The sequence below is a fragment of the Ixodes scapularis genome, unplaced genomic scaffold (assembly GCF_016920785.2).
Source record: "Ixodes scapularis isolate PalLabHiFi unplaced genomic scaffold, ASM1692078v2 PGA_scaffold10__122_contigs__length_95168666, whole genome shotgun sequence".
In the NCBI taxonomy this organism is placed as follows: domain Eukaryota; kingdom Metazoa; phylum Arthropoda; class Arachnida; order Ixodida; family Ixodidae; genus Ixodes; species Ixodes scapularis.
In genome coordinates this window covers 4,571,425-4,593,865 of record NW_024609836.1, presented here as the reverse complement: position 1 = coordinate 4,593,865, position 22,441 = coordinate 4,571,425, and the positions used below count along the sequence as shown (strand labels likewise).

General features: G+C 44.0%; 1 protein-coding gene across 1 annotated transcript; it reads left to right on the top strand.

Moving 5' to 3' along the window:
* Window positions 1-20,228: 20,228 nt before the first annotated feature.
* Window positions 20,229-21,492, top strand: LOC115330144. The gene is made up of 3 exons (XM_042288738.1): window positions 20,229-20,391; window positions 20,798-20,837; window positions 21,035-21,492. Exons 1-3 carry the CDS (start codon window positions 20,382-20,384, stop codon window positions 21,471-21,473), a joined length of 489 nt encoding a protein of 162 aa, XP_042144672.1. The 5' UTR covers window positions 20,229-20,381; the 3' UTR covers window positions 21,474-21,492.
* The last annotated feature ends 949 nt before the right edge of the window (window positions 21,493-22,441 follow it).

Below are 22,441 nucleotides of genomic sequence, written 5' to 3'. Positions count from 1 at the left end.
ATCACAGTGCTGTTTTTGTGACGCTTAAATTCAGACTTGTACGTAATTCGTTACAAGTAACAAAATTACTTGGAATCCCTTACACTTATCGGTAATTTAGTAACGGAATAATTACGTATTTTTCTAGAGTAATTTTAAAGTAATTCCCTTATATTTTTTACGTAACGGATTCTTTGTAATCCGTTACTATTTTTTCAGGACCAGCCACCTTTCTAACGAAAACGTCGTTTTCATTTTGGTAAAGTTGAGCGCAGTGACACTGTCACGCGAATAGACCGATCTCACTAGGAGTTGCGCGACGCCACCGCTGTCGCGGTGCAGTCTGGTACGTGTAGTTCTCCCCACCGTTCTCCCCAGTTTTCCGGCAGCGTCAATGCACATTGTACGCCGTTCGCCGTATGGAAATGTTCGGGTTAGCACGAGACTTATACCCGGGTGTTTGCTCATGATTTTCAATGGGCGGCTTCGCCTGTTGTACACTCTCAAGGAAAAAGGGTGTAAAAGGGTGTATTGTTACACCCGTTGTCCCATATAATACACCCCAAAACTTCATTTCGACGTACAGAGCCCTATAGTCGAACAGACGGCCCCAAATTTTACGAGGGGCTTTATAATGGTACGATATAACTTGTTAAATAGACAAAAAAGACAAAAAAAAAAGACCACATAAAGAAAGCACCGAGTTTTTACAGTAGGGTCGAGAAAACCCAGATTATTTTTTTTTTAGTCAGTAAAACGTACATTAGCTATTTTAGTCAGTTGAACCACACGGCTATGAAGCCCCTTCTAAAATTTCGGCCCGTCTGCTCGACTGTAGGGCGCTGTAAGTCGAATTGAAGTTTGGGGGTGTATTATATGGGACAAAGGGTGTAAGAATACCCCATTTCACACCCTTTTTTTCTTGAGAGTGTATGCCACGGTGCTACAATTACAGCTCCAGGCTAAAAGGCTTCGGATATTATGTCTTTCCGAAAGAAAGCAGCAAAGAAAGGTAAACAGAGCCGGACAGAGCGGAGAAAAAAGCAGCGTTTTTCGATTTGTTTCGCGATTTGCTTCATAATTTATATCCACCTTTATCGCGTCAGCTAAAAAGTATAAGATTACAGGGCACGAGACACAGAGCATGCCGAAATGTTCCGTGCGTTGGAATCTCACTGAGCATTCCTTCACCAGCGGTCTATCCGTTGGTCTATCTCCACTGCTTTGCTGAGGCCGTTTTTAATACACTTTTTTCTCGATGTATTTAGGTGGTTATAACTGTTAATGCGACGACATTTTCAAGCACAACTGTGCTTCAAACGATCAGGACATTCACTAAAAAATAGCAACGATTCCCGATATGCATCACTTGAAAGAAAACGGCTTTTTTCGGAAGCAGTCTTTATTTTTTTTTCGTACAAAACGTGAAAACACCACATTATGCAATCTAGAAGTGCAACACTTACCGCCAAAAATGTAACGAGAGAACCTCACTTATTTTGTTGCGGTCTATTAGGCTAGCGTTACTGATCCATTTTGCATTAGCACCAATCGAGACCGCAGAAATAAGCTTCCACCGTCGGGTGACTCTTAGCGTTCGGAGCTTGCGCAAACCAAATAAAACTGAATAGAAACTGTACACGAAAGATCCTCTCCACCCCAAGTTTTCAGCTATCTTGCACGGTTGCTTCTTTTTGACAGATGACAATTGTTACGGCGCGTCAGGCATAGCCTTTCTGTAGATCATTTCTTCTCTGTGTGCACGCTTCTCCCCGCAGTTCATCTGTACCCCGTCGCAAGGCTGTCAACCAGAGTGAGACAACTTTTAGAAAACTATCGCTCACCGAGAAAGTCTATTTAGCTCCTCTTATGTCATTTTTAATTAAACGCTATGCACAAGACTGAGCGATACCAAGCTTAGTTTTTCACCAACGCATTTGCTGCTGTTCCGCGGTGCTACACAAAGCCGATGGTCCCTCGAATTTTCTTGTTTTTTGCCATTTAACTAGATGTTCAGTTTCTAAGTTAATTGAGACGTCCGGGCAGCCGGAAAGCTCTAGTAATGGCGTCGTTATTTTTCTCCTGCGGCTGCAGTGGGACCACTGCGTGAACGGCAGCGTGCTCACGCGTTCATGAAGAATTAAGAAGCAGACGACGTCGAAGCAGACGAAAAAGCGATTCTAAAACGATAAAACGACTGGAACTGCTTTTCGGCGCTTGCTCACAAACTAAGGAATCACAAACAACACGATCTTACGAAGTACAGACATGCAGGAAAATCCAAGCTGATACCGGGGCGTTCCAAACGGTTACATGCGATGTATGTGCAGCCCTATGTAGCCGGAAAGGGATGACTACAAGTAGCATGGCGCCGGCACCACTTCCAGAATGCGCGCGCTTGCGCAGTTCGCCTGGTGACATCGGTCTATAGACCTTTTCATTTCAGTAGTTGCCTGACCGGCGGGTAGAGGGCGCTGGCGCACTCGCCACCATTAGGTTGCTTCAATTTGGCCGGTTTCAACGTGCACGCGATTGTGATGCTGTTTCATGCCACTTTCGATTAATTTTGCGATATAAATTTCTTTCTTGTAGCACACAACGAATGAAACAATAGTATTGAGCCACTTGGCAAACCACGCAGTGGTTTCGAGCCTATATTGCGATATTTTTGTACGAACACTATCTGCGTCTGATTCCGTCCATCATTAATTTCGGTCAGGTTCGGCGGTGAAACAACTGCGCTGATGCACAGGGAAAGGTACCATTCTCCACGGCCGTACCCGCGGACACTAATTTTCAGAAAAAAAATAAAGAGCAGGACAAGCTCCGCCTGCAGCGTGAGCTCGTTGCCTGCAGCCGTGCTTTGACTGTGCGTGCACCGATCGGTACGGAAGGTAGATAGCTCGCGCTCAAGTCAGATATTGAACTGTTCATCTTATATTGCAACATACTATATTGCATCAGTGCTTAGTGAAAAAGCAGGTTGGAAACATTATTAACAGTCTGCTGAATCACCAAAAACAGATGAACTGACAAGTTTACTGTTTGATGTTTGGTTTCCGTACACCAATCTTTTCTAACATCGAGACTGGAAACGTCTTTTATGACTAGAAAGGTTTCATATAATCACGTAGATAATGTATAAAAGTTATATTGTCCCTGCCTGTTTTATTTAAAGAAATTAAGCGCTCGACAAATATTTTGATAGACCAGCGTAGGCTGACTATAAAATTTCTTTAACTAAAGTACTCATTAACAGCGTTTCAAAATATTGGCCTTATGAAATAAACTTTTTGTTATATGGACATTTGCTTACGACGTTCTCAAAGTATGAGAATGGTGAGATAACTAAATGGCCAGACTTCAAATAAAGTCTGATATTCATCTTCCGTAAAATTTGCAGAATGAAATTGAAGAGCGCGAAAGAAATGATCTCCAATAAGTTTCGCTGAAGTGGAAAGCCAGGCGCCACCCAATGGACGAAAGCTGTTCACTGATTTCAAAACGATGCGCTTTGCACATTTTGACGTCGCCATCTACTGAAAGTAACTCCCTATTCGAAGTCGATAATCGGCTGCACTCAGGTGATTTTCATGCAGAAGGACTCTTTTCGGCGTCACATTTTGTGAATCGTGGGAACTATCAAGCTGTCTGTGACAGTTTCTTACGCGGGGAATACAAATATTTGTGTTGAAATAAATTAATTGAATGCATAGTTATATTAAAAAATGACTTGAGCAACTGAAAGACTATGGACATGGGACCAAGCACGATATACTATTCTGTGGAATTCATAAATATGCCGATAAAGCCAATGCTTATATCACACACGCGATTAAGAACGTAAAACAGATATAGGTGTGATATTGCAAACAAACAAGTTACCTAATGTTAAGGTACTATTATTGACAGCATAAAAATAATTCAAACTAAACGTTTGGTACAGCGTCTTGTCCACTAGTTCTCTAAAGTAATCAAAAGAAACTGTTTTAGACCTCTTGTAACTACAAAACACCATGCTTTCAGGAAAAACACGTGCCTAATTACGCTGAGTGTTTTTGTTTCCCCCTTGACACCGATGCGCACTTATATATTTAATAACATTAAACTACCAATTGCAAATGTTCCGCCCTTATTAGTAACCAAACCTCAGTTCTCGTAAGTTATTGGTATTTGAACCCTTGAGGCTCTCTTCAAGTCATATATGTATTCAATGTGCGCAAGTGCTAACGCTGATTCCTGTTCCTATAAAGCCTTTTCACACGTATCCCGCACGCCGACGGTAAAAAAATATTCAAAACGTGTTAAAAAATTAACTATAGAAGTTGCGCGCACAATGATGTAATGCGATTGCATGGTAAGTATAAGAGTAGGACGACACTTTACGGAGGAAGGCAAGAGACGCGGTGAAACGCGACGAAAAACACAAATTCAACGCATCCGCCAAGGCGCGGACGGGAGAGCGGAGCAACAAGTTAAAGCAACCTAATGGCGGCCGCATCACGTGATTACAAGATGGCAGCGCCCATGCGACGGAGGGTGAAAAGGTATATTGACCAGCGCAAAGGGAGGCTTGGCACTCCAGTTCCGCAAAGACCTTTTTTGCAACATCAAGCCCCAGAATCTATTTTTTTTTTTAGATCCTGACAACAATGTCAAAAGATCCAAATAAACATTTCTACCAAAAAAAAAAAAGGGGGTGGAGGGCAAGTTATATCCGCTTTTTTGTGTGTGTCTGTTTCTTTTTTGCGATCGAAGGCGGGGAGAGGAAGACACCAAGGCCATGTTCCAAAATTTATTCTATCTTACTCTAGGCGCTCTAAAACCTACCGCGCTCTAAAACCTACCCGCATCCAGCGTTTTTCAATCTGTGCTGTCACGTGATACGACCCGCCGGAATAACTCGGATTCATTTGGGTAGGATTTGGAACACAGCCCAAGTGATTGTGTGCATCTTCAAGTAGCTCAAGGTGGTAAGCGCAAAGACAAGAATTAGCAATGTCCTTCTCGGTCATAGTGACTACGACCAATTTCATATTGTCACAACACGACGACTCCGTCTACCCTAAACCCATTAAAATAGATGTGGTGATATATGAAGGTGTCATAGACACAAGCATCCTCGTTCGTCGATGCACACTTATCATCTTCTCATAGAAAACAGGATGTATTTCTTTCTGCTTCTTCCACCTCATTCGACCCTGTTTTAAAAGCTACTTACTTTTCTGTAGTCCAACTACTAGGGTTAGCCCACTTTATTTGTGAGTTCCAGCCAGGTTATCTGCTTCTCAGTTATCTTTTTTCTAAATCAGCGTTTTGCGAGCACTTCGAGAATGGTAATAGTCTTCCTTTTCTTCTTCTTGTTTTTACCCCAGCAGGACGCATCTTATCTCAAGCAGATATTTTTACAAGTAAAACATAATGTTCGCTGACGTAGACTTGATATTCTGGGCTTGAGGACAGAGTGAAACTCGTGAGTGGGGCCATATGCGGCTTACTTAGTTCTCTGCCCTTCGCTGCCCGGGGCATCAGCGGACGTCTATCTGGAGAACACAGGAGTGAACCGCAGTCGGTCCGTGCTCCATGGGTTTTTGAAAGGCATCAAGCAAGGTACACATGGCAAACGCGCGTTTACATTTTATTGTTTTAGCCAACGTTCTAATTAATTGTTATGAGTGTCCTGGGTTTTTTTTTCTCTCGATTACTTTTATTTAAATATTGGAAACTTTTTCCTAATCACCAACGTCTCAACCGAGGCTAGACTTGTCCAGAACCAAAGAAAGAATATCAAGCCAAACCTTATTTATTATTTATCACCTTACTGTTACCAACTCTACTAAAACTTTCAAATAACAGGCTATACGGCTGCAAGGACGACGCTTTGCACAGTCATCGAAGTAAATAGTACTTCCGTTGCTTCGCTGAAAAACCTCAATGCAGAGCATGAGGCATTCGTGAGGCAGGATATGGCACTCCCATCCGGTGCCTCAGTTCAAAGTGTGTTCAGCGTATCAGTCGACATCTTGAGTAAGAAATAACCCAAAATGTCTGACGAGACTTTCGAGAGTCAGCTGTTGCTCAAAATACTCAAGGTCAGTAAATGGAACAGGTGGCAACAATAAGAATTTGAATAACCCTCTTCCTTTTGTTTCTTATTTGAGGAAAATAATATTGAAAGTAACGCCACGAAATTAACGGATTACTTTTGGGGTTAACGGTCACTTACTTTTATGGGAGGGTAATTGTAATTGTAATAAATTACAATTTAGCTTTGAGTAATTGTAAATATAATTCCTTACTATTTTTCAGTAACGTGTACAAGTCTGCGCTTAATATTTGTATACTGCATGCAAATCCCTAAATTGTGTCCTTTCTGGACCCTTCTAGAGAGATCTTGCTCTAGAGCATTCTTGATTTCCTTAGTTTTTATTATGATGAATTCGTTGCCCTAAGTAATGACTGTGACGTTGATGTGTAGCTCAGCAAATTTTGCAGGTTTGTCGTGAACTGCATTTAAAAATTTGTTCCAGTCAAAGTTTAAAAAAAAGAATCTGACACATCCTGGTATAACTAGTGAAATGTAACAATTATCACGCCGCGTTAAGAGGAATAATAAATTAAAGCATAATGTAAACCCAATGGACGTAGACCGTTTTGAATGTTTGAGGAAAACTCTTGAAGAAAAGATGGCTGCCGCAAAAGAGGTTTATTTTAATGTAACACTGACTCAATTTGTTTGGTCATATCAAGCAACGCTTTGGAACTTCATCCTACCCAGATATGAAACACCTCGTGATTTCATTATTCACGATAAATTCTTGATATTTCGAAAATCTTTAATGAATATTTTAAGACTTTTTACACTCTGAATAACGACTGCGAACCTGATTTGTGCCCCACTATATCATGTTCACCGTTATCAAACATTCAGGTTAATGACTCTGGTGTACTTAATTTGCTCCTGAACCTCGACTGTAAAAAGAGTTCAGGCCCGGATGATATTCCAAATGTTTTTCTGCATCGTTACTCCGTCTGGACATTGAGATATTTAATTATAAATTTGCAAAAGTCTTTTTCATCCGGAATCGTTCCTCGGCTTTGGAAATCAGCAAGAATAGTTCCCATTTGCAAATCCGGTAATAAGTAGAGTGTTCTGAATTATAGACCAGTTTCTCTTACATCCTCTTGCAGCAAACCCATCGAACACATATTGTGTAAGCATATCTCCAATTATGTTGAAAGTATTTCTTTACTCTGTCCTCACCAACACGGTTTTCGTCGTCTTTTCTCAACCACTACGCAGCTTCTTGAATTTACTCATGACATTGCTTTATCATTAGATAAAAGAGGACAAGTTGACGCTATTTTTATTGACTATTCGAAAGCGTTTGATAAAGTCTCACACCTCAAGCTTTTTTTAAAGTTAAAAGTCATTCTTAAGAACTCCCGTCTGCTTGACTGGATTTCAGATTATTTGAATTGCAGGTCGCAGTTTGTTTCATTTGCGGATGCCTTGTCTTCGGAAGTTTTGGTTAGCTCAGGAGTACTTCAGGGTTCGCTTTTAGGGCCTCTTTTATTTATTTTACACATAAATGATGTCGTAGAAAACATGCCCGTTCAAATTCGTCTTTATGCGGATGACTGCATTCTGTACAATGACATTTCGTCTCCTAATAATCGATTGCTACCTAACGAATCCTTCATCCGCTTTTTTTTTAATTGGAGCAAGAAATGGCAAATGAATATTAACTTTGATAAGACTGAGTTTATGAGATTTACGAATATGAGATCCCCTTTAGTTTTTAGCTAAGGCATCGATGATGTCATTTTAAATGACGTACGGAGTTCAAATATTTAGGTGTTTTCTTCACGTCCAACTTCAAATGGGGCAAGTACGTCGACTTTATTTATTTGGACAAGGCGCAGAGGGGTGGGGAGGGAGGGAGGAGGGGAGAGGAAAGGGGGGTTTCGGTAGCGGTCATATCTACCATGGTCACGGTGTCCACAGCCGTACTGTCCAACTCCTCACGAACCCTACGCGATGGTTTTGTGGACCGTTAGTTTTCTACTCCGGTGTGCGCTAGAAGCAGTCCGTTCCTTTTCCAGTAAGTCGAAGCCTGCACATTGACACTGGAATCCTGCCAGCCTGATTGACCGTACGAACGAGCCCAGAAACAGGCTCTGTCTGGGCTGTTGTGTCTTTCCCCGTGACTTTCTTTCCTTTCCCTCGCCAACGCTCTCTTCGCTAGGGAAGCCCCGTTTGCGTTGCCGTGATAAAATCGCGAAGGCAATTGCTTCGCCCTTCTACTTTATATCTCCCTTTGACGGGACGCAAGAATTGCACCGAGTAATTTTAGTAATTCGTTCCTTAACCGTATTGGATTACATTACAAATTACAATTTTAAATTAACGGAATAATTACTAAACACAATAAAAGTAAAAATTACAAGCAATCCCGTTATTTGTGACGGATTAGTTGAAGTCTGCGTGAAAGTGCTCAGTCTCGTCTGTCTGTTTGTCTAGCATGAACGGTGACAAAACAACGCACATTAGGAGAAAACTGTCAATTATTTTTTGTTTTGTTTATTTTGAATTCTTTTTTTGGGGGGGAAAGGGGGGGGGTGGAGGGGCGTTTTTATTGGTTCACGGCTTTTCTTTCTTTTACCACAAAAAGTCGCCCGACGGAGTTTCGGACCCGGTGTCTCGTCATTGTTTCCGAGCAAGCGGAGGAATGGAGTTTGTAGCTGGGTTAATTCTGCTCTCGAAGTTTTGTACTTGGCATGCCCGTTCATGTTCACTTCAACGGAAATTCGAGGGGTCGGAAGGGACGTACGTGGTCATTGTCGACATACGGATTGTGACTGCCAGAAATTTACGAGAGAGGTATGTGGCCTCAATGGAACTTGCAAACATCGTATCGCTATTAGAAGGCTAGAGTTTCTAGGTGAGCGTTCGGCTGTTTTAAAAGGTAAACTATGGCTTCGATATGAGGTTTGACATCTTTGCAATGCGATGTATCAGCAGCGGATTGTGCTTCCCTAATGCCCACGACTAGGACGTCGGTGCCTTGTGACGTACGCAAAGGCACTCTGCGTGAGCCACATGACCTAGAGACATCAAAATATGTCACAGTAGGCTCAGTTCATTCGCTTAACAGAGTTCGATTCAGTTAAACTCGTAGAGCTTTTCAAGTTAACATTCGCCGTTATGTTTCCCTGTCTATTGGTGCACAGCGAGAAATGCAAATGTCGAATTTGTAATATCCAGTGGAAGTGGAGGTATATACGACAGGGCAGGCTATGGACTGCTTATTAGCGCTCTCAGCTGATTTTGGTCAGAAAGCTGTTTTTTCATTGGACGTCTCGTAATTTCGCAGAAACACCGTCTACTTCACCACGGCCATTGACAACCATGGCATATATTTGTAATAAGGAATAAGCTCCCCATGCACCTGGGGACTGACACCGACATGTCATGGTAAGCGTTTTAAATCCTGGAGCAAATAATATTTCCCTTTGCTTTTCGGTGCTCTCCTGAGTTCGATTCGGCGACTGTATACTGTAAACGTATATCCCTCAATAATTTTCCATAGGACAGAAAATAAAGGTAAAGAAAAAGCATATAGTAACATAAGTTCTATGGGTTCTTCAGCATAAACACCTCTAATAAATTCTTTCAAGCGCAGACCGTGAGGTATATTTCTTTGTAAAGTTTCGGCTTTAAAAAAGATACCCCGTATGCACGTGTGCTTCTCCGTCGTATTTGCAGACGCACAGAAGAGCCCAGAAGGCTCTTCTGTGCGTTAAGTCGTCCACACATATATGCACTAAATGAGTACGTAAGAGCCTTTGTCGCATTTTTATATCAGCGTCCCATATGTCCGACATGGTACTGTTGATGCAAATTCAACCACAGGAATCGGAACCGCATGTGCACGCGCTAATCCGCAGCACCGCAGTACAAGAAGCGCTAACAAGGCACTACTCAAGCACTAACAAAGCGCTACTGAAGCACTAACAAAGCTATACAAAAGCGCTAACTGCGCGCTATATTATAACTAAGTCACGCTCTAGAAATCGCAACATCAGCGCTCTTTGGAGTGCTCGCGTTGCGCTAACTTAGTGCTCCGCTGTATATGTGAACAAGCCTTAAGGTGCAACCCCACCGTGCATGACGTTTTGGTGCTTTTCCGACGGCTTATAACTTTCTTTCTATATATCTTACAATTAGAAAATTAGTGTCAAATTAAAGAGCAGTTTCTTAATAATGCTTTAATGTCTTGATATCACGATTATTTTTGGTTGTTAGTTAAATATTTGGCTCTTAATAGACAGCAGTCTCTAATATTAAAAAAATTATTTCTCGAGTTATAACGTCCCATCGACCACGATATCTTACGTGAGCGTTCGGTTAGATGTAATAAAATAAAAAAGTAAGCAACGAACTGTACAGATAATGTATATTTTAAAATAAAATATAGTTTAAAATTGTAATTTTTTATGGCGCTATAAAAACGGAATCACGTCAACTAATCAAAATAACGAGACATTAAATTATGAAGCATCCTTCGATATTACATTTTCCAGAACTTTCATATCGATATATTACACGTTAAGAATGTTATAAGACCTCAAACTTTTCCCATTCAGTTACGGCGAATTGTAGTTTCTTAATATAAAGTACAGATGGCGACACGTGTTCAAAAACAGCTTGATGTGCATTTTCCCTCGTGTGCCGCTTGGAACGCCACGTGAAGGACAGAAAAAGCGGAGATGTCAGGGTGTGAGATACCTGGATGCCCGCAGTGAGCGAGCCAGAGATCTCAGAACAGCAAGCGCGAGGCTGCGGGTGCACCACAGCTACTTTTGAGCGCGTTCTACTGTGCGTCGGTACACATGCCCGACGCGATCCAAATGAAACGGGCGCCATGAAATGCATTCTGCCATTTCAGATTTCGCCACGTATGCGAACACATTTTAATCTTTTTATCACTTGCATAAATCATTTACGATATCAAACAATGCTTGTCGGAATGATTCGACTATATTTTGTTTCAAAAACCACCTCGCTGGCTCTTAAGTGGCAATGACATTAAAACGTCTCAGTTCCTCTCAGTCAACGCGCTGACCTATTAATATATATTTGTCGGGTTTAAATATCGGCCGAGGTGCCCGCAATCCGATGGAGGCCAACCTGAGATTTCGGTTGCACGTCAAAAGATATTCGGTTAGTCAAAATAAACCCGCAATAATTTTTTTTTTATTTGGGCGTGTTTGTTTTTTGTTGGTTTGGCTTGTTAAACCCTGAGTTCTGAATGTTTGCTTTGCTTTACCTTAGTTCGAAGCGCAACCAACGCTGCGGGCTGATGAAACCACTGAAGCAGCGCCAAGAGCGCGAAGATAAGCTGTTCGTTCTCTTTCTGTGCCTATGCGGTCGGGCTAAACTAGACCCATTAAATAAGCTACGCTTCATACAGATATGGATGCTTAAAATGATGGTTGTCAGTTATCTGAAGCTTTATCTGAAATCACAGGAAACGCTTTTCCGTCCTCCACAAATGTTTAAACAGTTGGCGACCAAGCAAAGCATATTACGTGAGCTTCCTGACACCGAAACTATTGCTGAGGAAGTCGTACTTTGAATCATGACGACCGGCAGTTGCATTTGATTTGTCACTAACCACCAACATGGCGGCGCCCAAAACAATATTGGGTGGAAAACTACCGATACTCTTAAGCGTGTTTCACATGCAGCGATTTTGGCCCTAGAGCGGCGCGATTTCTGCCGTCGCAGCGCTCGTGCCGCTCAACCGCTGCGGCTGGCCAGAGCGCCACAACGGCAAAAATCGCGCCGCTCTAGGGCCAAAACCGCTGCATGTGAAACACGCTTTAGTGTAGCTCATTTGGTCTAGCTCACATGATAAATCAAGTGCGGTGGGGGATCGTTGGCCAAGTGTGTTGTGGCACCGCAGATCAAAGAGCACGTGGAGAAATGCTCGAGTGCGAGCTCCGTTCAAAGCACGGAGCTCCCGCTGCAGAGCGCGCAGGGATTTCTTCCACCGTGGCAGGGTCTAAATCCCATCGATGTATTTCCGCTGGGCTTTCAAATAACCTCAAAGGTGCCAGTGCACGAGGCCCGTGTCTCGACCGGCCCTTGGAAAAAACTGGCGACGCAGCACTAATACATTCGAGTTGCCCGTGTGGCACGCGTGCCACACGGGCAACTCGAATGTCATTTACAATGAATGACATTCATGTGATCAACGAATCGGCTCGCGATCTGTCGCGCGTGGAACGCCCCACGCTCGAAGTGTCGCGCGCTGATTGGCCGATCCTTCAAATGTCATTCGTTGTAAATGAAATTCGAGTTGCCCGTGTGGCACGGGCACCGTGGGCACGGGTATATAATGACTGGCCTTTGAAAGCGAATGGCGGCGGAGCGCCCGCTCGTGGCACGCGTCTTGCGCGTTTTCACAATAATGGTTGGCGGTACTTGTAAAAAACGCCTTTATCAAGGGGCTTTAGCAGGGACCCTGGGTTCAGTCGCCCATCTGCCTTCTACCGTAATGCGATCGTGTATCACATATACTGCGTAATGCACGTTAAAGACCCTGAGTTAACAGTTGCATGGCACTTTTTATAACCTTCATCGGGCAACAATGTCGTCCTACGAAATTGCTGCTCTCTAAAAAACTAACGACTAATTTTGAATGCGTCGTTACATCGCATTTTTAATGTGTGTTCGCGTTCTTTTTTATTTTTATTTTTTTGCCTACATCTTTGGTTATGTGGCTCTTACTTATATTGAAACAGACTATAGTTCTCAGATTTCTGGAAAAATATTATATAACTAAGAAAATGTCACGTGAACGTAAAAGTAAAAAAAGAAAAAGAAAAAAAAAACCATAGGCGCACTTAATAAAAATAATTGAAATAATAGAATTAATTATAATTGTGTTTTCAAAGGTTTGAGCGCCCCAAACGCTATAAAAGCGAGCTCGGTGCTTTGGACGGTGTGCTTGTTCCATTGGGGGATCGTTGAGCGCACCAAACGCTATAAAAGCGAGCTCGGTTCTTTGGATGGTGCGCTTGTTCATTGGAAGTGTAGTTCAGGACAATATGCCCGCCCTTGTATGTTCCGCTTCGCTCGCAGGATAAAACCAAATACTTTATTGGTAATGTATTTAGTGAGACAAAGCTTACCTTCTGTATATGGGCAATGCCCTCAGTTTTCGCGTGATTACACGCTTCTTTATCCTTATTGTTTTCGTTTCCCACAGCGATTCAGTTCCTGCTCTTTTGTGTGCTACATGAATTATTAGAGACCAAGGTAACCCAAGAGCATTCTTTTTAGCGGATCCTAAAAAAAAAAAGAAGAAAAAGAAAAAAAAATCTATGGAACTTGCCATGTGTGCCTCAACCAATGGAAAATGTTCTAAGCTTCACATATGACCGCTTGCCTGACTAAACATTGTTGTTTTGTCAAGAACAATTGCGATCGTATGAAATCACGTGGGAAAAACTCGTTCTAAGCACGCGACCGCTGGCATGCACTGCAGTGAATACTCATAATCGGCGCCGAGATGATTGGTGGCCGTCAGCAGGTGGAGTTTTTCTACCAACCCAGAGTTAGAATGTTTCCTTCTATCTGTTGTAAGCAATCAGGAGACAACTTACACCAAATCTGAGGGCAATAAATTACTATGAGCATTCAAACACAATAGCCTCAGCAGTATATGCGTACGAGTTTCTGAGTAACTTTCGACACGCTCAACGCTAGTGTAAAACGTACGGCTGTTTCATTCTTAATCAGTGTACCATGTGCGTGCTTACACTATGTTTCATACAACGTCAAAGCCTACCCGGTTCTTCGTTTTCATTTTTGCACACCACTACTTGCGCGCATGAATCACCAAACTAAGACTGGCACAGAATGTCACAAAAACAATTTACAGGGTGTTTTGTACCGCAAAAATAAACTGCGCATTGCCTAACGCTTATTCTCCCCCCAAAGGTAGCGATAGGTCACAACCAGATGCCAAAGTTTCATCCCGAACGGACACCTTATTCAAAAGTTATAAGTGATTTTCTGAAAATTCCAATGGGAAAAATGGAGACCATTTTCGCCTGTTTTTCGTTTCTGGTGCCATAAAGCCCCGTGTATTCGAAAACTCCGTCGGCCGCTATTTTCCCATTGAAATTTTCAGAAAATCACTTATAATTTTTGAAGAAGGTATCGTATTGGGGCTCAAACTTTGACATCTGGTTGTACCTCTAGCGCTACCTATGGGCGCAGAATGAGCGTTCGGCGATGCCTAGTTTATTCTTGCGGTAAAAAGAAACCCTGTATTTTTTTTTGTGATACCCTGCAAGTTGCTTCAACTATGTGCAAAAGCTATCAACAGACCCAGAATCTTTGCATGGTCAGTCATTGCATTTATCACCGAATTCGTATTAAAATTAATTATTCTTTATTTCTGTGAGTTTATTTTTAACCTCGGCATTTTTTTATTATGACCCCCGCACCAGTCCTACTTTGGGTTTACCAAACTCAACATCTAAACTTGAGTGTCATTTTTTGTGTTTTCCAGTCTCGTGGTTTGGGTCAAAATAAACACCCAGCTACCTAAATGAGACACCTGACCGCCCAAAAAATAGTATTTTCTTTTAGGTAGTTAATTGCTCAAGCTAGAATTTCGGAAACCAGACTATGACGTCATCACGTTTTGCAGGAAATCCACAATTGTCGAAAACATGCACTATAAAAGGGCCGGCCCGTCATATTGCCGCCCGCAGAGCCGAGAAAGCAACGCTCGGTCACGGACTTCTGGAAGATTCGCGTTCACTCTTGCACCAGACGGAACTTTCGCCCTGTTTTCTTGTCCTCGAAAGTGCCAGTTCATCCTCGTCCCGAACGCGCGACGTTCGAACCTTCTTTGCCGAACTTTCGAGATGTGACGTGACGCACTCTAGATAAGCAGCTGCCAGCGACCTTGTCGAGTTAGTCTCGCTCTCGCTCTTTGTTACTCTGCCGAATCGGCGCCTGCTTTTCTGCTGCCTCGACGCTCTTTGTTTACTTTTTTTTTTGTTTGGAACAAGTTCGCCGACTAAACCTTTATTTTTCAGTTCATTGTTCGTCTTCTCGTCACCTTCATTCGCATCAGTATAAATCTGATCACATTGTAATATGTCATTGGCCTCTGAAATCTCCGATAACGGCGCTCAGGCAATTTTATATTTTTCAACGCGTCGGCAGTTTTGTTGTGCATGTGTCTCACCATTTGGCTCAGGACGATTTTCGCGTTTTGTTCTGCCTACATTTGCTGGAAACGTGAGCTCGGAGCGTGGCAACTGGCCCCCTTGCATGAGAACTGGCACAGCCGTGCGCGTTCCAAAGAAAGCTCGTGCAGACAAAAATAAGCAAGGGACCAGGGATGTCAAATTCAGGATATAGAGAAATATCCCACTGTATCGAAGCGCCACCACAGACGATTTCTCGCATTGATGTACAGGCCTGGAAGGCGATCCCACCGCCATCTGTTGGTTCAGAATCACACTAACCAGGGGTGGGGTTGCACCTTGCATTAATGCAAGGTGCAAAAATTGCAAAAAATTGCATTAAATTCAGGTGCAACACCCCTGAACCAGGGGTTCAGGGGTGTTGCACCTGAATTTAATGCAGTTAAATTCAAAGGTGCAAGCAAGCTGGACAAGAATGATGAAAATAATCCCCGGAAAAGGCGAACAAGAGGGAAAAAGGACAAACACAAATATCTAAACACAAAAAGCGTACCCCATTGGGACGATGGAATAGGATAATGGGCTTAGTACACACCTTTTTTTTTTTTTTGTACTTGCGCTTAATTTCTGGTATGTCGGGAGCCCTACAAACCGCGACATAACATTCTTTTTGTAATGGTATGCAACGCCATACATTTAAGGAATGTCACATATTCAAAGATACACGCACTGTGCAAGGTCGTTACGGGGTGTCTTTAATTGAGATTGACGAATCAAAACCGAAACGGTGGGCAAAAGGTACCCAAGATGATTTACACGACTCTACGCCCCCAGTATCGCTTCGATTTTGCAAAAGGCCTCATGAAACGATCGCTTGTAAAAAAAAAAAAAAAGAATTTCACGCATTATAAGACTTTGAATATAAGGGTTACTGCAAAATGTTTTCTTTTTTTTTTTAATGTACAATTCCTAGTCGCGAGTTGGCGCTTTGTCCCGTACCGATCTCCTTCCTATCTCGGGGTTTCCACTCTGCTGCCTCAGTATGTTCAATGATTCCCATCTAGCACAGCTATGAACGTTATTACAAAAAGGTTCATTCGCAGAAAATGTATTCTTTCTCTGATGAAAGTGGAAGACATCTAACCATTGCCGGCCGACTTCTCGCAGGCCTCCTGACAGTCGCGTAGGGAAGCGAAGCCGTACTCCCCGGTGGTGCACTTGGCTGGCGGCAAAAGAGCGCAGTGGCTCTCCGCAGAAGGGACTCTGTGCTTGGCGTTCCGACTACTGGCCCCGGCGAGCACGTACGCCATCAGGTTGTCGGACCACGTGCACGGCCTGGTCCCGACTGCCGAGCAACGGTCTCTCGACGAACGTGCTGCTGCGGATTTATCTGCACAAGGAATCAGGCTCTTTCACACCCTTTCGGCAGCTGACGACCAAGTGCATTGCAACCGTTTGCGATCTTGCTACGACCAGATAACACGCTGGCGCCATCTGTCTGGTGGCCGGAGCACACTTTCCTTTGCCGTATATTTGCTATTTTTGAGCATAATGTTTTCACTAGTGGTACGAAACGTTTTGATAATGTTTTAAACGTTCACTTTTCACATTTGTGTGTATATTTGATGCTGAAGGTACCGCAAAATCTGCACTTTAGTCAAATGCAGTTTCATGGCCACATCATGGATGGCACCAAAGTTTCAGTATTCTCTCGTCGTAATTAAGATCACAGAAGGTTATACTTCACTAGGTTGTAAGTGAATGCTAACGTAATTTTCAAACTAAAAACGTTTTCCTTAAACGGGTCATGAAACGATTTTCTACTTCCTCCTTAGCTTTAATCCTCAACTCAAATGCGAATCGTGAAATCACGTCGCCGTGACATTTTTCGGCACCGGTGCGATGACTCCTAGCTTCCACCGTGCTTTTTATGCACACCATAAAACTTGTCATTCCCCAGTGAAGATAAGTTCCGTCAGGGCACTCATTGGTCATGAACGCGAATCCGAATATTCGTCGACGGATTGATTGTTGACGAGCGCATACGTCCGAGTGACGCAGTTCTCGTGTCCAATGCGTGAGCTGGGCTCGGCTGACATCAGGTTGGCACCGCTGACGCGCTTTGGGAACCGCAGATGTATCGTAGTGAATGGCGGAGAGCTTTAGAAGGAAAGAAGATACAAAGTAGTCCGCTATGTTTTCAAATGTTCGTACCGAAAAGCTGGCTTTTGACTTTCTACCCTCTTCCTTTTGGCCAACTAAATGATATGCGATTAGTAAAGTCCCAATTTAAACTCATTTATCCCAGCCCAAAATTCGTTTCATGGCCCCTTTAATACAGATAACCGCAAAGCCACTGGTCCGCATCAGGGTAAAGCACATGTATGCGTAACCCCGCTGAACGATCCTAGGTTTCAAATACACGAAATATATATATGAATTCCCCATGAAACCAAATAAATAATTTACAACTACTAATGGAAGTATGTGAAACGGAAAAAAATTTCCCCGCTAAATCTTTTAGAAAAAAATTCCCCGCTAAAGTTGTGGGGAAAAACGAAAGCCGTTCACAACTCCCTGTAACGCCGAATTCGAGTGCAGCTCTTGAGAAGGAGGAGGGAAAGGTAGTGAGGGAAAGGTATATCCTTCCTCCCTCCTCCTCACCTCCTCATCCTGTCTGCCGCACCTCCCTCCGAGCGGCGTCACCGTCGCCTCACGAAGGTCACGTGACCCCTGCGAGGTCACAAGACGCTAATGTCATCGTCATCGGCATTGTCACTCTAATGACGCTATCAGTGGCGTCACCAGTAAAATCACGTGACGTCATCAGTGACGTCACGTAAAGTCGCGTGACGTCATTGTGATGACGTCATCGTCATCGTCACTGACGACGTTACACGTGACGTCACTTGCGACGTCACTGATGACGTCATCATCACTTATGACGTCATTGTCACGGACGACGTCATCAGTGACGTCACCAGTAACGTCACGCGTCCCATAATGTACCGCGCGGTTACGCCGACGGCGACGGCGACGCCGCTCAAGCCGGATACGGGCGCCTAAGAGCTGCGCTCTAAATATAGTCCCGCTGAATTCCCGTCCAAGCTTACACGCGATGCTCTCACCAATGATGCGCAGTTTCTGCGACTTGCGTTAAGCACACGTCGATTTACACCCATGTTAGTAGTGGGGGACTTTCCACCTTCTCCCCTCAGTACCCTTCCCTCCTCCTCCTCAAGAGTTGCGCTCTAATTCGGCGTTGCAGGGGAGTATGAACGTCTTTCAGTTTTTAATTGGCTCGTTGAAAATTATTATTTTTATTCATTCAGCGATTGGTTACGGAAATCTTCGGTTTGCGAGGTTGTCCACTGAGGAGCGTTCAGAGCGCCAATAACCACGAACGACGTTCATAAAGGGTAACTGCAAAGAAAAAAACATTTGTTTTTTAAACAGCTTAAGCCCGCCAAAAACAAGCGCGCCAAAAAACAATTTTTCCGCCAGAAAACAAAATTTTTACAGTAATATTTATTGCGTGAGACTGAGTTTAGTTTGCGGCTATTTCGTCCGTTTTAAATCGCGCGCCACAAAGTTGGGGTTCCGTGACGTTTAGCACCGATGGGCTGGTATACTTCTTAATGCCTAAGAGATTGATTGACAGCTTAGATATTGGTTGTTAAACCTTCGTTATATGTTGCAATTTCCTTTTGAGCCGCCTATTTTTACGTTTAAAGAATAACCCATGTGATGAGAGTTATTATTCTTTACAAAAGGTTTACAAGACGGGCACTTCCGTTTGGATTCATACCATAACATACAAAAGCTTCGCCATTCTTTCATGGCCGCCGAAGTCTCTATTTCCGAATGTCTCGCCTACCTCGACTAATCGCTTCGCCGAAGTGATCGGTGTTTCCCGCTGATTCAGGTGCTTGAGTGAGACTTCTTGAAGTGAAGTAGTGTGCGTTTAGCAGCTGTCGCAGGTGTTAGTGATAGGAAGCGCCGTAGGGTTTTAGCTTTCATAGCGCGGTTCTTTTGTTTTCCTCTTTGCTTGCTTAGCGTGCTTTTTTTTTTTTCTTTGCGCTTGCGCGTGCAAATGCTGACTTTTCGGAGATGTCAGATGCGTGATCCCGACAGCGAACCTCCCAGCAGCCATGTCTTCCCGAGAGGAATGCTATTTGGCTGGAGGCAATCGGGCGTTCGCGTAGCAACAAAGGTCTCCAGTTAAGGCTGCGGTCCCACGGCAGCCATCTTGAACAAGGCGTTAGTTCAACCAATAGATGGCGACACGTACCCGTGGGGTGGCCTAAACATTGGTTAACAGTGGGATGGCTCGAGCACCATCACGTTCCCCTCGTGGCCTTGCTCGCGCCGCTGCCAGCTGTGCTCAGCTAGCTCAAGTACCGTGGCCCATTAAAACGGATGTATCCGAGAATGTCAGGCTGGGCATAAATTGTTCTCTGATATAGGAAGATGCAGTTCGGCGGTTGTAACGGGCTTTCGCAATAAATCTTACCAAGAAGGAATCAAATGCTGATTGACGTGTCAATATTCTATCAATGAAAATTTCTTCTGCAGGAATGCACGCTCAGTAGACTCAAGGGCTGTTTATACTCCAACGTAATGTCGACGGGCGCGCGCGCCCAGCCGCGTTGCCTGACGTTGCTACGAAAGGACAGTTTATACTCTGACGACAGGTGGAACGCCTCGCAACGTAACGCGCCCCGGCGCGCGCCAGCGAAGCTCACGTCGAGTCGGGCTGTTTATACTCCAACCTAACGTCGACGGGCGCGCGCTCCCGAGCGCGTTGCGTGACGTAGCTGCGAAAGGAGAGTTTATACTCCGAACACAAGTGGACCGCCTCGCAACGTAACGCGCTTCGGCGCGCGCCGGCGAAGCTCACGTCGAGGTAGGCGCTGCTCGAATCTCGGCGTCGGCCGACGACGGTCGTCACCCAGAATTCCTCGCGCGAGCATCAGTTGGAAAGAAAAATGGCGAACGGAGGTGCCGCGGAGTGCGAACCGAGCGATCTGACGACGGACGAGGCTGAGCGGCTCATTGAAGCGGTGAGAGAGCGCGAGTGTCTTTATGACGTCGGTTCTCTAGAGTACAGGGATTCCAAGCGAAAAAAGAATGCCTGGGAGTCCGTGCGCATTGCCTGCGGCATGAAGTCCGGTAAGTTGACTAGGGTGATTTCATGTGCGCTTTGCTTGGCGTGACGACATCTGGCCATTTTGTTTCGAACGCTTTTTTTTTTTTGTGTGTGTGTGTTGAAGCGCGTGAAAGAGCGTGTCCCTGCACGCGCGCGTGGCGCTGACTGTGCTACGGCCACGGTGTAGCTGCGGCGACATTTTGCTTCCTGCGATTTCTTTGTATTTTCCCTGTGAGCGCGTGCTGTCGCCATCGGGTACTACAAACGATGGCATCATCCAAACAGAAAGATATTGAGGCGCTCTAGTTATTTAGGACTTCAAACAGAAAAGCAGTGCAAGCGGCTTAACTGACGTGGCAACTTGTTCAGCATTTTATTTTTGTATCACGTCTGCATTTGGGAGAACTGAATTCGACCTATTTATTTCAGGTGAGGACGCACAAAAAGCGTGGAAGCGTGTACGCGACAGGTATGTTCGGGAGGTCCGTGCCATTGGAGCTGCCACAAGGAGTGGCAGTGGCTTCGTCCGGAAAAAACAGTGGGCCTTCCTGGAAATGATGTCGTTTTACGAGAAACATATCCGACCCAGGAAGTATGTAAACAAAACATGAGTCGTTATTTGCTGTCTAACTAAATTTCTCTCCCATATGTTACTCCCACCTGCAGGGCAACCACCAACGTAAAGGCACCACCTGTGGGCGACACAGCACAGTGTCTATTAATGGAAATGGTGGAATCTTCTCCTGACGACTCGACTATTCCCACTGACTTCGAGCCTGCCCAAGAAGAGCTGCAGTGCAGCCCCGAGGCTCCTGTCCCAGCCACGCCGTCCACCTCGGTTGTATCAACATCAAGCACCTCGAGGAGATCATCAGGCCAGTCACAAAGGTGCCCAGGACCCCCCCATTCTGCACTCAGAAGGGAGGCTGACACAATGGAGAGAGAACTTTTAAATCATTTAAGGACTAAAATGACACAGAACGAGGCGTTTGCCTACTCTGTAGCACAATCTCTAGATCGTTGGGACGAGGTCACCAGTGCCCAATTCAGGGCTTGTGTAATGCAGATTGTGTATGAGTATGAATGTAAATTTCAGCAGAAATAAAACGCCCCCGACCTTTGTGCATCTGAAGGCACACGTGTCCACTCATGTTTTGATAATATACACATTCTGTTAATATGAACTACATTTTCGAAGAGCAATCTCTGCTTATGCAATTCTACTACATCGTTAGAAAAAAAAAAAAAAACATAATCTCTGAAGCAGTCTATGTTAACCGGAATATTATTAACTCTCTAGTTCAATACTTTAGAATTTGTTCTTGGAGGCAAGCTGCAGGGATGCCTATCACATAAAATAGCTTGAAAGAACACCTACAGACATTTTTCAAATTTACCCCAAGCGTCAAGAAGTGGCTTGGAATGTAGGTACACACGAGTGTGGACGGTACCTTGCGCAGCGAGTGTACCTGCAAACCCGGCATGATCTTTGGTGCTTGTGTAAATTAGCAAAATGTCTAGTGCACATAATAGCATCATCTGCTACTCAGACACACAGCCTGCGCTAATACCGTTAATCAAACATGCTTTGTACCCATTACATTCGCTTCGTGGATGGCACACATTGCTCGAAACCTGTTTATATTTCCGAGAGAAAGGCAAGTAGAAAAGCAGGCTTATCGAAAGTACATCTAGAATGTTATTTTACTCCTTTGTGGTGTAAATGAAAAGATTAAACCCGACTTTTGTAATTAATACGCAAGCTGTCTTATTTTCCAAGTGAGCCACTACTACATTCCTGCGGGTTCACTTAATAAAAAGCCAATCATTTCGTATGCGTGCCTGTATCTCAGTGGCAAGCGAAAAACATGGATGGCCAATATTCCTCGCTTGTGCCAATTACCTCGCTCTCCCCTGTACAACAAAATTCACCAAGGTAGGCAGGTAAGCTCTTTGAAGGTGAAAACAACGAGGGATTGCGAAATATATTTTGCCGGTCAACCCTGTTAAGCAAGCAGAGCAGAGAAAATATATACAATTTATTTGCAAGAAAAGAAAAAAATTGAACAGCAT